At 53.0% G+C, this 15,960-nt stretch overlaps 1 protein-coding gene across 1 annotated transcript in view; it reads left to right on the top strand.

The window, feature by feature from the left end:
- Positions 1 to 15,434, top strand: part of LOC138742967 (platelet-derived growth factor receptor beta-like) — a 60,954-nt gene extending 45,520 nt beyond the window's left edge. Inside the window, 11 exon segments of the mRNA XM_069897840.1 lie at positions 5 to 78; positions 80 to 138; positions 3,577 to 3,700; positions 4,355 to 4,488; positions 6,434 to 6,544; positions 7,715 to 7,760; positions 7,763 to 7,815; positions 8,137 to 8,218; positions 8,220 to 8,243; positions 9,520 to 9,749; positions 13,467 to 15,434. Of these exon segments, the coding sequence (XP_069753941.1) occupies positions 5 to 78; positions 80 to 138; positions 3,577 to 3,700; positions 4,355 to 4,488; positions 6,434 to 6,544; positions 7,715 to 7,760; positions 7,763 to 7,815; positions 8,137 to 8,218; positions 8,220 to 8,243; positions 9,520 to 9,749; positions 13,467 to 13,602 (1,073 nt within the window). The 3' untranslated portion in view covers positions 13,603 to 15,434.
- Positions 15,435 to 15,960: the final 526 nt, after the last annotated feature.

Raw genomic sequence — 15,960 nt, 5'->3', positions numbered from 1 at the left:
TGGGGTTACATGGAGATGAGTGTGGACGACCAGGTGAACTACACACCCATGTTGCTGCCCCGAGCCCCACCCAGCTACGGCACAGCTCGCCCACTTCCGACTAACGAACGGCCCCTACCTGCAAGAGAACGTCCCCCCCCACTGGTAATTGTCCTTCTCCCTTCTCCTCCCCCTCCCCTCCCTCTATACTTTCCCCTAACTCCCACCCCATTCCCTCCACTCTATCTTTCCCCTAACTCCCACCCCATTCCCTCCACTCTATCTTTCCCCCCTCCTTCCACCTTCACCCTCTGCCTCCTTTCACTCCCCTCTCCTCCATCTCCCTCCCTCTCCCACGACCTCCCCATCCCTCCTCCACCTCCCCATCCCTCCCTCCACCTCCCCATCCCTCCTCCACCTCCCCATCCCTCCTCCACCTCCCCATCCCTCCTCCACCTCCCCATCCCTCCTCCACCTCCCCATCCCTCCTCCACCTCCCCAACCCTCCTCCACCTCCCCATCCCTCCTCCACCTCCCCATCCCTCCTCCACCTCCCCATCCCTCCTCCACCTCCCCATCCCTCCTCCACCTCCCCATCCCTCCTCCACCTCCCCATCCCTCCTCCACCTCCCCATCCCTCCTCACCTCCCCATCCCTCCTCCACCTCCCCCATCTCCTTCCCTCCATTTTTTCTTCCTTCTCTTTAACTATCTCTCTTTCCCCTTTTTCTCAGTTCTTTCTTCCTTCCTTACTCCACATTCTTTCCCTCTCTCCCACCAGCCTTGCCACTGATCCCTCACTAGACCGTGGACACTGTCCATGAGTGCTGACCGTGAACCGTGACCGCCACCTGCTGGCCACCAAACTACAGGACAAGTCACCACAAACTGCTCTCAAACTAGGAATTTCTGAGATTTCCTGCTTCTGGCTCATCCTGTTTATTCCTTGAAGAAGGGTACAGGCCTGAAATGTCTGCAATATATCTTTGTCTCCTATGGACGCTGAAAAGACTGGCTGAGTTCTTCTAGCATTTTTACTACCTTACAGCATCTGCAGACTTTTGTGTTTCACCACAAACTGATCATTCAGCCTGAACTACCACACACAGAAGTGCTGGAGAAACAGCAGGTCGCGCAGCAGAAACATTTCAGGCCTGGGCCCTCATCCAGGAGCTGGTGAAATGTGACCCTCCAGTCTCTCCCCCCCACCTCCCTCTAATCATTCTCCAAGCACAGATCTCGGCAGAACACCCCTGTCCCTGACCCTACTCTGAACATCTCCCCCACCCACCCCCCACATCCCTTCAGACCCACTCTGTGTCCACATCCCGAAATGTGTTTGTAGGAGACCTCAGTGAGTGTCTAAGATGAATGGACCTGCCGGTTTACCATCGGTCTGAGACAAAATACTCCTTCAGGTTGGTCAGACACGGTTTTCCCTGTTGCCCTGTCAGGCTGATTCCTGTCCTGCCTGTTTCCAGAGGTTTGTCCCTTTCTATTGGTGTGGGACGGAAATTGCTCAGCCCAAAATTTCAGCAGGTTGTCAATGTGGCTCAGATCATCGCCCACCCCCCCGCCCCCCCTTCGCCCACCCCCCGCCCCCCCTTCGCCCACCCCCCCGCCCCCCCTTCGCCCACCCCCCGCCCCCCTTCGCCCACCCCCCGCCCCCCTTCGCCCACCCCCCGCCCCCCTTCGCCCACACCCCCCGCCCCCCTTCGCCCACCACCCGCCCCCCCTTCGCCCACCCCCGCCCCCCTTCGCCCACCCCCCGCCCCCCCTTCGCCCCACCCCCCGCCCCCCCCTTCGCCCCACCCCCCGCCCCCTCGCCCCCCCCCGCCCCCCTTCGCCCACCCCCCCGCCCCCCCTTCGCCCACCCCCCGCCCCCCTTCGCCCACCCCCCCGCCCCCCTTCGCCCACCCCCCCGCCCCCCTTCGCCCACCCCCCGCCCCCCTTCGCCCACCCCCCGCCCCCCTTCGCCCCACCCCCCCCGCCCCCCTTCGCCCCACCCCCCCGCCCCCCCCTTCGCCCACCCCCCGCCCCCCTTCTCCCACCCCCCGCCCCCCTTCTCCCCACCCCCCGCCCCCCTTCGCCCACTCCCCCGCCCCCCTTCGCCCACCCCCGCCCCCCCTTCGCCCCACCCCCCCGCCCCCTTCGCCCACCCCCCGCCCCCCCTCGCCCCACCCCACCCCCGCCCCCTTCGCCCACCCCCCCGCCCCCCCTTCGCCCCACCCCCCCGCCCCCCTTCGCCCACCCCCCGCCCCCCTTCGCCCACCCCCCGCCCCCCCTTCGCCCACCCCCGCCCCCCTTCGCCCACCACCCGCCCCCCTCGCCCCACCCCGCCCCCCCTTCGCCCCCACCCCCCGCCCCCCTTCGCCCACCCCCGCCCCCCTTCGCCCACCCCCGCCCCCCTTCGCCCACCCCCGCCCCCCTTCGCCCACCCCCCGCCCCCCCCCCCCCCCCCCCCCCCCCCCTCCCCCCCCACCCCCCCCCCCCCCCCCCCCCCCCCCCCCCCCCCCCCCCCCCCCCCCCCCCCCCCCCCCCCCCCCCCCCCCCCCCCCCCCCCCCCCCCCCCCCCCCCCCCCCCCCCCCCCCCCCCCCCCCCCCCCCCCCCCCCCCCCCCCCCCCCCCCCCCCCCCCTCCCCCCCCTCCCCCCCCCGCCCCCCCCCCCCCCCCCCCCCCCCCCCCCCCCCCCCCCCCCCCCCCCCCCCCCCCCCCCCCCCCCCCCCCCCCCCCCCCCCCCCCCCCCCCCCCCCCCCCCCCCCCCCCCCCCCCCCCCCCCCCCCCCCCCCCCCCCCCCCCCCCCCCCCCCCCCCCCCCCCCCCCCCCCCCCCCCCCCCCCCCCCCCCCCCCCCCCCCCCCCCCCCCCCCCCCCCCCCCCCCCCCCCCCCCCCCCCCCCCCCCCCCCCCCCCCCCCCCCCCCCCCCCCCCCCCCCCCCCCCCCCCCCCCCCCCCCCCCCCCCCCCCCCCCCCCCCCCCCCCCCCCCCCCACTCCCCCCCCCCCCCCCCCGCCCCCCCCCCCCCCCCCCCCCCCCCCCCCCCCCCCCCCCCCCCCCCCCCCCCCCCCCCCCCCCCCCCCCCCCCCCCCTTCGCCCACCCCCCCCCCCCTTCGCCCACCCCCCGCCCCCCTTCGCCCCCACCCCCCCGCCCCCCTTCGCCCACCCCCCCCGCCCCCCTTCGCCCACCCCCCCGCCCCCCTTCGCCCACCCCCCCGCCGCCCCTATTAAGTGTCATCCCACCCTGGCCACATTCTCCTCACCCCCTCCCCTCAGGAAGAAGATTCACAAGTGTGAGATCATGCACCATCTGATTTCAAAACAATTTATTCTTGCTGTTATCAGACTCCTGAGTGAGTCCCACTTTAGTAAAACTGTGCTGCCTTTACTCTCTCCCAACTGGTTTCTCTCTGTAACTCTGTTCTGTGCCTTGTTGCTGTACTGTTCATGTGATGTCTACTGGTCTGCTCGCCAAAACCATCTCTATCACTGGACCTTGTAACATGACAATTCTCTTTTTGTGAAGCTGCTGTATATCGAACTCCCTGACGTTCTCCCCCTGAGTTCCGGCTCTTGTCTAATGAGTTATGATCTGTGTGTTTTTAAGAAGAGCAGGAAGAGTCCGAGGACAAGCTCCTCATCAGCGAATCGCCCATCCTCACCTTCATCGATCTGGTTGGGATCAGCTATCAGGTGGCGCACGGAATGGAGTTCCTCTCACTCAGAAACGTAAGGGCAGTGTGTATGATCACAGGGGTGAGGGAGAGAGAAGAAAAGAAAGGAGGGGAGAGAGAGAAATGCAGGCAAGTGGGAGGTGTTGCATTCTGGAAGACAAACTAAGAAAGGACATACACGGTGAATGGTCGGGCACTGAGGAGTGCGGTAGAACAGAGGGATCTGGGAATACAGACACATAATTCCCTGAAAGTGGCATCACAGGTGGACAGGGTTATAAAGAGAGCTTTTGGCATCTTTCCCTTCATAAATCAAAGTATTGAGTACAGGATTTGGGATGTTATGGATAAAGTCACTCTGTGACCCACTGTAATACTAACACCCGCCCTTTTATTATTGCACTACCTCTGTACTTAAGTATGGGTTGATCTGCCTGTATAGCACATAAAACAAAGCTTTTCACTGCACACAAGACAAAATGCACATAAATCCAATGTTCCCTCACCTGAATTTCAGTTCCATGTGTTGGCTGATGACCATCTTCACAGCATTGAAGGATGGAACCAAATGCAGCCGTGTGATTAGCTGAGAATGCAATGTTAGTCAGCATGGATATGACGGGCCAAAGTCTGTTCCGTGATGCTGCCTGAGTTTCTGGAGCACCAATCCCTGGCTCTAATGAACTGATCACTGTTTTTGTTCTGTCAGTGTGTCCATCGAGATTTAGCAGCGAGGAATGTCCTGATCTGTGAAGGAAAACTTGCAAAAATCTGCGACTTTGGATTGGCACGAGACATCGTCAATGATTCAAACTACATCTCAAGAGGGAGTGTGAGTATCACGCCAGCTACACCTTCATCATAGATGCCTAACGTGATGTTTGCAAGGTAATTCAGGCGTCTGAGAGCGTCCAATGAAACTGGACAACAATGTTTTTCAAAAGGTTTACTTCCTGAAAATAAATTGGGGATTATAGTCGACAACTTCAAGCTGAACACAAAGATAATTTCAGATTTGCTGCATCATGTAGCAACTTGGAGAAACGTTAAATTAACTTTGATTGAATTTAATATGTTTAATCACATAACGACGCTGACACATTGCGTTAGTTGAACTGACCTAAAAATGTTTTGCTGCTCAGCATCTGATGCCTCTCATGTCAGAGTCTAACAGTAGTTGGCCCAACATTGATGGATTCCAGTTGCCCTGATACCGCTTTTCCATGGTTGCAATGTCCTGGTGAAACCTTTCACCATGTTCGTCATCGACTGCAACAAGATCAGCAGGGAAGAGTCACGTGATGGTTGGTCGAGTGGAACCAGCCCCTCTCCAGAGAAAAGAAAAAAAAAGTGTGAAAAGGCAGAGCTCAATAAACATAAAATACAGGAAGAGAAAGATAAAGTTACAGAGAAGAGACAGAAGATGGTACCCAAAAGAGAAATAGTAAGAATAACAGAGAAAAGGGTGCCTTACCTGCATGTCGGAGCAGAGAGCCACTGTGGAGAAGAGCAGCCGTTCTCCAGTGTTGTGGAGTCCCTAGAGGAGCAGTGTCCTCTGAGAGACCCCCAGGATTGGGGTGTTCGGCTGGGGGAATTAAACAAGAAAGAAGAAAAGAAAAGTGGTGAGAAAGAGAATGAAGGGCAGGAAGAGGGTGAGTGGCAATGGGGCAACCGACAGGGGGACGACCTGTAGCGGGGGGCCAGCGGCGGGTCGATCTGCAGCAGGGGGCCAGCAAGGATACAGAAGCAGCTCACCAGAGAAGGATGAAGATACCCAGATACAGAGAAGAGAAGAAGATGACACAGACATAGATACAGACACAGAAGAAGAGGAGGAAGACGGACCAAGAATTTCAAAGGAAAGAAGAAGGTAAAATAGAAGGACAAAGTTTAGATAAAGCCTTTACGTCAATCAGCTGGTAATAGTTTAGGGCTCTATCTAAAACAAAATAGTACATGATGGGAACATTTTAAGCTGACTTTTGTGGTCAGCAGCCCCAAAATCCATGAAATACACCCAAAAGTGTTCAGGAAGCAAAATCTTTGTTGGCCAGTGTAATTTGATGCATTAAAGGGTCATGAGGATTGGAGTATAATTCTGAGGAAGTGTTCCTTCCACTAGAGAACTCTAAGGTTCTCTTCTTAATTAATTGCATGTTCTCTTGGCAATTATAAATAAAAGGGCAGCACGGTTAGCACGACGCTGTTACAGCGCCAATGACCCAGGTTCGAACCCGGTGCTGTCTGTAAGGAGTTTGTACGTGTCTATCTGTGTCTTCTCCAGGGGCTCTGATTTCTCCCACCTCTAAACATATGTGGTTAGTAAGTTTAAGTGGTCATATGGGCGCGAGCTCGTGGGCCAGACGGGCCTGTTACCATGTGGTGTCTCAAAACTAAAATGAAAATCAATTTGAATGAGGTCTTCATCTCTGACACTGAATGGACCTAAAGTCAGGAACTGGTCAGCAGGTCAGGCAACCTCTGGGGAGAAAGGTCAATGGTAAGAAATGAATGAGAGGCCATTGACGTGACTTGTTAACCGTTTCCCCTCCCCACAGTTACTGCCTGACCTGCTGAGTGTTCCCAGCAGTGGTTTGGTGAACAAGAAACAAATGATCCATCTAGTTTCAATAACTGGTGTCCAGTCCTCAGTAACTACATCAGGTCTCGGTAACACCGGACCCGCCCCAGACTCAGTAATGTCCACCCTGGTCTCGGTGACGCTGGACCGTCTCAGTAATGCCGGGCTGCCCTGGACTCAGTAACCACTGACCCATTTGATTTTCAGCATTCTTGCCTCTGAGTGGATGGCACCAGAGAGCATCTTCAACAACCTGTACACCACTCTCAGTGACGTTTGGTCCTACGGAGTGCTCCTGTGGGAGATCTTCACACTCGGTAAGGAATCCCCTCACTGTTGCAAGCATAAAATCCCAGCCAGGTCGACCTCCCCCCCCCCCCCCCCCAGCCTGGTCGACACCCCCCCCAGCCTGGTCGACACCCCCCCCAGCCTGGTCGAACTCCCCCCCCCCCAGTCCTGGTCCGAACTCCCCCCCCCCCCCAGCCTGGTTGAACTCTCCCCCCCCCCAGCCTGGTCGAACTCCTCCCCCCCCTCAGCCTGGTCGTAACTCCTCCCCCCCCTCAGCCTGGTCGAACTCCTCCCCCCCTCAGCCTGGTCGAACTCCTCCCCCCCCCAGCCTGGTCGAAACTCCTCCCCCCCCCTCAGCCTGGTCGAACTCTTCCCCCCCCCCCCCCAGCCTGGTCGAACCTCCTCCCCCCCCTCAGCCTGGTCGAACTCCTCCCCCCCTCAGCCTTGGTCGAACTCCTCCCCCCCCTCAGCCTGGTCCGAACTCCTCCCCCCCCTCAGCCTGGTCGAACTCCTCCCCCCCCCAGTCCTGGTCAAACTCCTCCCCCCCCTCCCCAGCCTGGTCGACCTTCTCCCCCCCCCCCCCCTCCAGCCTGGTCGATCTCTTCTCCACCCCCCCCCACACCCACCCAGCATCCCAAGAAACTTCCTTTTCTTCCAAATCCAGAAGCTGGTAGATTCTGAGGATGTCTGAGGTGCAGGGGAAATAGAGAGGGAGTTGGATGAAGAGTCCATTCCAAGAGGTATAAAGTACCAATGCAACTAAAGGCTTTCTTGCTGCAGCCACACAGGTTCATAAACTAACAAGAATAATTAACACAGAAGAAAGGAGGAAAAAATAATGATGATGAACAGGTAGAGACGGACGGTCAGATAAAAGGCAGGTAGACAGACGGGTGGATTAAGGGAATGAGACAGGTCTCCTAGGAGAGAGCATTGGGTCAAACGTCCTCCTGTGAAGGGAATAATTGGATAAGAAATACAAATCTTTCTTTCAGAATTTAGTTGAGAGATGGAGGGAGGGATGGAAGGAGAGAGAAAGCAAAAAAGAAATGGAGAAAAAAGAAGGATGGAAGGAAGGAGAAAGTAATGGGGAGAAAGGAGGGATGGCGGGAGGGAGAGGGATGGAGGGTTGTGCATTGCCCTGAGTGAGCTGCATGTATGACCCCAACTTTCATTCCCCCCCAACCCCTCCCATCAGGTGGGACCCCCCTACCCTGAGCTGCCCGTCAATGACCAGTTCTACAACCCGCGATTAGGCATGGTTACCGCATGCCCAAGCCTCACTACGCCACCGATGAAATGTGAGTGGGCCCACGGACGAGGAGGGGATGCGGGGCCTTGGGTGGTACAACAGGAGCAATAAATACCGCAGCACACTGCACCCCGACACCAAGATCCAGGCCTTGGATGTAAGCGCTGTCGGAGGGGTGCGGGGAGAGGGGGGGAGTGGAGAGCTGTGGGAAAGGGGAAGACCCTTAGTGTGAGGGGGAGGGGCTGATCTTCATTGCAAGGAAGCTGTGGGGGAGGTGTGGGGGAGCTGCAGAGAGGGGAAGAATCCTCAGTTAGTTGCTTGGATGAAGAATGATTGTCTTCAAATCGACCTTCTGGTGAACCTATTGTAGATACACTATCATGAAGAAATGCTGGAACGATGAATTTGAGAAGAGACCGTCATTCTCTACCCTGGTCATGTCCAGGGGAAACACTGCTCACCGAGACCTACAAGAAGGCAAGTAAAAACGCACAGGAGAAGTTGGAGGAACTCGACCAGTCTCACAGCGTTCATAGCCAGGAAGATATAAATTTCGGGCTTGAGCTCTTCTTCAAGGTGTGAGGAACGAGCAGGCAGGCATCTGAATAAAGACCAGGGGAAGGAGGAAGGCAGGAGAATGGAAGGGAGGGGGAGTCAGATCAACAACAAAAGGTGTTAAATTGGATACGATAAGAGGACAGGTGAGAATTGAATTTGGCTCCATGAAAGGGGACAGATGGGAAAAAGAGAGAGACCTGACATCTGAACACCCTCCAATTGGATGGCATTAATCTCCAGTTTCCGTTCGCACCCCCCCCCCCCACCACACACACACCTCCTTCTTCCCCTTGTCACTTTCCCCCAGTTCCCTCTTGTTTTTGATCCCCAGCCATGGGAACAAGATTCTGCCAGAAGAGACTATGAAAGGACCAGTAGAGGCGGCCTCATTAAATAGTGTATGTGCCAGTGAACCCCTGAATTTCCACCTAAAATTTAGGTTTTGAGCGATGCCCTTTGTACAAGATGACCCCGCCCCCCAAAAAAATATCTGGCACTTACCGCTGACCAGTAGATGCGGTTAACAGCAAATCACAATATTTTAATAACAAATGATCATGTAAATGTTTCAATTTTATTTGGATATTTTAAAGTAAACCACACTCTGCTCCTGTAATGGGCTGTTTAAAGCCAATACAGAGCCAACAGCTGACAGTCCAGGCAGACAGACCCCACATGGGAGCGCTGAGACCAGCAGGGCACGGGATTGCATCACAGCCGGCAGGAAGATGGTGGCCGTGTATAAAACGACTCCAATTTTAGGGGGAAAATTTTGTTTCCAGAATCGCCCTTTACAACGGCAATTGGCGTTATTGAAGAGTTGGATGGAATTTTGCATTGAAACACAATTAAAGGTGATGGGGAACAGGTGGCCAGATCAGCCATGATTTTATTAAATGGGGGAGTAAGTTTGATTGGCCGGATGGCCAGCTCCTGCTCCTGAACCTGATGTTATATCTTCATGAGTCTCTAATGTATCAAAGCCTCTTTTTAACCTCTATTTGGTCCAGGAGGACAAGCCCAGCCTGTCTGATATCTTCCCAGAACTAATGTTCTCCCATGCAGGCAATGTGCCAGTGACTCTTCTTGGCATGATGGAACCACGTCCCTCCTACAATGTGGTGGACCAGAACTATGCTCAATACTCTGTGTGTAAAGTTGTAACGTTAACGTCCCGACTTCAACCTCCCTCCAGAAATACGCTCAGGCCAGCCAGGAGTTCATGAAGAGCGACCACCCAGCTCTCGGCCGGACTAGGCCCAACACGTACCAGGCCAGCGATGATATCATCTACTCCAACTGCCTGCACCCTGAGGTGACGGACAATGGCTACATTATCCCGCTGCCTGACCCGGAGCCCTCCCAGGACCCTGGCGATGCAGCAGAGGAGCCCTCGAGTGAGATGGCTGTGGGGACGAGGCCGAGGTAGGGAATCGTCCAAAACTATGTGTTCTACCTCACTGCAGGGCAGGCCATTCTGCCCCTTGTGCCTGTGCCAGCTCACCAAAACACCTTCCTAATCACATCTGAAACCTGTGTAATTAATCTACCCCTTCTAAAGGCTGACCTACTCCAACAACCCCCTGACCCAACGCCATCCCTCCCCTCCCAGATGAACATCCAAGACTGGCATCCAATGAAATTAAGGTCATAACCATAAGACATGGGAGCAGAAATAGGCCATTCAGTCCATCAAAGTCTGCCCCACTATTTAACCTTTTATGCCCTGGCTAATCAAGAACCTATCAATTTATGCCTTAAATACACCCAATGACCCGGCCTCCACAACCAGCTGTGGTAACAAATTCCACAGATTCACCAGCCCCTGGCTGAAGAAATTCCTCCGCATCTCTTTAGGTATAAATTTTGAGATAGTCAAATGGATTGAACATTGGCTGAAAGGGAGAGGCCAGAGAGTGGTAGTGGATAATTGTCTGTCAGGTTGGAGGCCGGTGACCAGTGGTGTGCCTCAGGGATCTGTATTGGGCCCATTGTTGTTCGTTATATACATTAATGATCTAGATGATGGGGTGGTGAATTGGATTAGTAAATATGCAGACGATACTAAGATAGGTGGAATAGTGGATAATGAAGAAGGTTTTCTAGGATTGCAGAGGGATTTGGGCTGCTTAGAAAAGTGGGCTGAAAAATGGCAGATGGAATTTAATGCTGATAAGTGTGAGGTGCTTCATTTTGGTAAGAAGAATCAGAATAGGACATATGTGGTAAATGGGAGAGCATTGAGGAATACAGAAGAGCAGAAAGATTTAGGAGTGACGGTACATCGTTCCCTGAAGGTAGAAACTCACGTGAATAGGGTGGTGAAGAAGGCTTTTAGAATGCTGGCCTTTATCAATCATTGCGTGGAATATAGGAGTTGGGAGGTGATGTTGAGATTGTATAAGACGTTGGTGCGGCCTAATTTGGAGTTCTGTGTGTAGTTCTGGTCGCCTAATTATAGGAAGGATATAAACAGAGTGGAGAGAGTGCAGAGAAGGTTTACCAGAATGTTACCTGGGTTTAAGCATCTAGAGTATAGGGAGAGATTGGACAGATTAGGTCTTTATTCTTTGGAGCGTAGAAGGTTGAGAGGGGATTTGATAGAAGTATTTAAGATTATGAAAGGGATAGACAGAGTGGATGTCGATAGACTATTTCCGTTAAGAGGAGGAAAGATTAAAACAAGAGGACATGAGTTAAGAATTAAAGGGCAGAGGTTTAGAGGTAACATGAGGGGGAACTTCTTTACTCAAAGAGTGGTAGACGTGTGGAATGAGCTTCCGGGAGAAATAGTGGCGGGGGAGTCAATTGTATTATTTAAGAAAAGGTTGGATAGGTATATGGATGAGAAGAAGATGGAGGGTTATGTGCATTGTGCAGGGAGGTGGGACTAGAGAGGGGTGTTTGGTTTGGTGCGGACTAGAAGGGCCTAATGGCCTGTTTCCGTGCTGTAAATTGTTAAGTGAACGCCCTTCAATCCTGAAGTTGTGCCCTATTGTCTGAGCCTCTCCCACCACAGGAAACAACCTTTCTACATCAATTCTGTCCATACCTTTCAACATATTTCAATGAGATCCCCCCCCCCCCCCGTTGTCCTAAATTCTAACGAGTCCAGGCCTAGAGCTGTCAAATGCTCCTTGTATAATAGCCCTTTCATTTCAATGCTGGTTAAAGTCGCATCACCTGATAACTGTCTTGTTGCAGCTTGTGGGATCTTGCTTTCCAACCCCCACCCCACGCTGAAGTATACTATAGGCATTCCTCAGCGAGTGGGGACACCCGTGACCTGTTGGTGCTCTTTGCCATGGGGTTCTTTCCCAGATTTAGGCACTTCTGGGATGGTGGACATGTCCTCTTGTTGAGTGGCTGAGACACCCCTATCAGAAGCCAGAGGCGATTCATTCACATTCTGGGGTGGCATCGAGCCACAGCCCGGGTGAGGATAGGATTCCCCTTCTCCATAATGGTGAACCAATCACTAGGTCATGGAGCGCGGAATTGTCGCACTGCACCTGGCAGTGAGAGGCATCTTCTGCAAGCAATTCAACAGGTCAGCTCCAACATTCACACTATCTAGAAGAACCAGAGCACTATTTACAGCATGCAGCATTACAGTCTGTACCTGTTGACACACAGGAGATTGCAGATGCTGCTGGGGATCTCACATTCCTGATTTACTGTCAGAGAACATGCATGTCATCACATATAACCAGGCAGAATTACCACTAATTGGTAGAGCAAAAGAAAACTGTCTCCACATACACATGTAAACAAATAAAAAACTGTAAACAATTGTGTGATACAGAAATAGAGGGGAAAAAATCAATAAAGTGCACAAGTCAGAGTCCTGATTGAGTTAGTTGTTTAAGAGTTTGATGTTGGAGGGGTAGCAGCTGTTCCTGAACCTGATGGTGTGAGACCTCTTTCCCTGATGGCAGCAGTGAGAACAGAGTGTGTGCAGGGTGGTGTGGGTCCTTGATGATTGCTGCTGCTCTCTGACGGCAGCGTTCCCAATAGATGTTGGGGAGGGTTTTGCCTGTGATGTCCTGGGCTGTGTCCATTACTTTTTTCAGGGCTTTACACTCAGGGGTATTGGTGTCTCAGTACCAGGACCATGATGCAGCCAGTCAGCACACTTTCCACCACACTGCTGTAGAAATTTGCCAGGGTTTCTGGTGTCATACCAAACCTCTGCAAACTCCTGAGGAAGTAGAGACACTGACGTGCTTTCTTTATGATGCCATTGGTGTGTAGGGTCCAGAAAAGATCCTCCAAAATGGTGACTCCCAAGAACTTAAATGTGCTCACCCTCTTCACCTCTGATCCCCCAGTGATCACTGGATCATCCACCTATGGTTTTCCCTTCCTGAAGTCAACTATCAGCTCCTTAGTTTTGGTGACATTGAGTGTGAGGTTGTTGTTGATGCACCATTCAGCCAGGTTTTCATCTCCATCCTGTTCGCTGACTCAACCCCATCCTTTATACGACCCAGTACCCTGGTACCGTCAGCAAATTTGTAGTTGGTGTTGTTGTCGTACTGAGCCACTCAGCCACAGGTATGTTAGCAAGTAAAACTCAACAGGTCAAGCAGCAACCATGGGAGTAAAGGAATAGATGAGGTTTTGGGCCAAAACCCTTCATGGTAGCACTGTTGTGGGGTTCATTCAGGAGCCTGATTCCTGCAGGGAAGAAACTGTGTTTAGGCCTGTTGGTGTACAATTTCACACTCTTAAGCATTCTTCCCGATCTAACATCATGCTCCTGAATGAGCCCCACCACAGTGCCCTCTCGCTGCCCGTGCTCAGTGCTGACTGATCTTCCTTTTCATTGTGATCCCGCACCCTGTAAATTGTGCTCTTTACATGGCTGTACGAATGCTGGAGATAACCTGTTAGACTACTCTCTTACTGCACTAGGGATTTTGTGTTTTTAAAAAAAACAAGAGCAGGAAGGCATCGAGGGCTGAATGGTCTATACTGCAGTGTTCTATGTTCTAAAGTTCTCGATTTTTTTGGCCAAAAATAAAGGTCAATTTTTACATGAGATTGACTTTTACATGGGTATGTACGGTCATTGAAAATATGTGGAGCAATTTCTGGCCCCATTTTTAGGAGTTGTTGAGATCCCTGCTCTCTTTCCAGCTCCCTTGTCTGTGCTGAGAATGAAGAAGTAACTGATTCTGGAGACCATCCCCAGGAGAATGAGGAGCCCAGAACCCCAGAGGCAGACAGGGACACTGAGGAGAGCCTGCCAGAGGTGGAGGACAGCTTCCTGTAATTGCCCCTGCAATCCCCAGCACCCAGAACCTCCTCAGGTAGTGAATGAGCTTGGCGGAGAATTCCCAGGTTTCTGCATCACCTGCCCCATCCCTGGTGATTCACGGGAAGGAGGACACGAGGAAAACTGGGATTACAATGTGAAAATCTTCATGAAGCAAAGAATCTCTGCGGTAAAGTTTGGTGTTAGCCATGGAACAGACATTAGTCGGTCAGTGGGAGGAGGAGGGTGGAATCTACCATGTCTGTGAGTGAATGCCCCCTTGATATTGTATTCCCAAACATTCCCACCCCACTGGAGATAGACGGTGCTGAGCAATTGGCTCCCAGCTCAGCTCCCCCCATCTCAAAACCTGAATACCCCCATCTTCCTGAGAACCACAGTATTCCTTACTGCCTCCCCTCCAGACAGAGAGCCCTTCCCTCTCTCAACCCTCCAAACTGAGGGAGCCCTCACCTCCTCCTAACTGAGGGAAACCTTCCTAAGTCTTCCGCCACATCAAGGGAGCATCTCTCTGTCTCCTGTCAAATTCAGGGATACCTTCCACCCTCTACAATAAATAAACTGGAAACTTTCAGCAGGTCAGGTTGGGACCTAAATCATTCACTCTCTTCCTCTCTCCACAGACGCTGCCTGTCCTGCAGAGTGTTTCCAGTGTTTTCCATTTTATTTCCAATTCCCAACTTCTGTGGTTTACTTTTGATTTTTGTTGAAGTTTCCCCCCCCCCTCAGTCTCTCCTTTAGCTGAGGGATTCTTTCACTCCTGTCACTCTGAGGGACCTCTACCCTCCCTCACCCTGTGGCAGAGGGGCCCCTCCACTTTCTTGACCTTCTCAGAGAGAGACCTGTCTGCTCCCACACTCTGGCAGCATCCCTGTATCTCATCCACAAGAAAGCTCCCTCACATTACCATCCAGGAAGCCCCACTGTGGCTGAAATGCTTGTCTTATATTAAGATACAGGATGCTAACTCCAGACCAGTGTGAAAGTGTGGGGTTAGAAAGAGTACTCTCAGGGCTCCTGGACCTTTCTGAATTCAAAGGGAAAGGATTAATCTATTTGGGACCATTCAGCAAATGAGAGAGTATCTTTTCCAAACCTCCCACCGTGTATTTCTTTTCAGAAGGAACCTACTCTGGTTTTGATCTGGAGTGGGAGATCTTCAGGGTAATATTGTCCAGATAAAAGCTAGATGACAGTTTATATTTATATTGATCATTTGAGTTTTTCCCAGCCAATAATAATCACCTAATAGGTAGCATATTTGCACAAAATGGAACTAGTAAAAGGGACCTACTTTTCTCTTCATTTTCTTCTAAGCAAATATTGTAAATCTTTGTTGATGATGTGCTGGTTACTTCGATAATGTTTCAAAGTATCACTTCTTGGTGTCAATAGCTTCAGACTGACCTGCGTGTGGGTTATTTCAGACTGAAGAAATTCCCCCTTCCCTCCCTCCCATGCAGTGAATCATCAAAACTGAAACTCCGAAGGCTGACATTTATTTTTTAATTTTAATTTAGACACACAGCACGGTAACAGGCCTTTCTGGCCCACATGCCCATTCCACCCAATTGACCTACAACCCCAGTACGTTTTTGAAGGGTGGGAGGAAACCAGAGCACCCAGAGGAAGCCCACACAAACACGGAGAATGTACTGACAGTGCCACATTTAAACCCTGGTCACTGGTGTTTAAACAGCGTTGCGCTAACCATGCCTCCTGTTGAAAATTGTAGGCAGGACCAAGAGTTGGGGACAAGAACCAGAGATCTGATACAGACTTCATCCCCATTGCTTCTCGAGTGTGGATCGAAGGGATGCAGTTCTAATTGATGTTACTTCACTCTTTCGTCTGCATGTCATTAAACTGACACATTGGGTGTTGGAACTGACATTGCTAATCAATATACCAGCCTCTCCAACAACAAACAACTGGTGTCAGGCAGCTCAGTGAGAGAAAAGTCATTGTTAACATTTTGGGTCAGGACTTCTGGGCAAGAAGATCAGCAGAATCCCATCCCATCCAAGCACTACATCTCCCTTACTGGAAATCTCTCCCATTGCTGCTGGGTTTAACTTGCTGAACTCTCTACTCTCTCTCTCTCTCTCTTTAGGAAGACCTTCCCTGGAAGGACTTTAAGCATGCAGCTCACTTTAACCGTCTCACTGAGCCCTTAGACATAGGTACCACCAACACCCACACCCTATAACAGTTTCAGAAGGACTTGCCAACTCCTGGCAGATGAATTCCTGGAGGTTTATTCACATGGCCCCATCCCTGACATACTTCAGTTCCCTCTGTCATCTCACAGCCTATATGAAAAGCAACAGAATTCTCTTATTGTCTGGTGAGATT

The sequence above is a fragment of the Narcine bancroftii genome, chromosome 9, assembly GCF_036971445.1.
Source record: "Narcine bancroftii isolate sNarBan1 chromosome 9, sNarBan1.hap1, whole genome shotgun sequence".
Lineage (NCBI taxonomy): Eukaryota > Metazoa > Chordata > Chondrichthyes > Torpediniformes > Narcinidae > Narcine > Narcine bancroftii.
The sequence above is the reverse complement of the archived record's forward strand: the minus strand, read 5'-3'. Positions and strand labels throughout refer to the sequence as shown.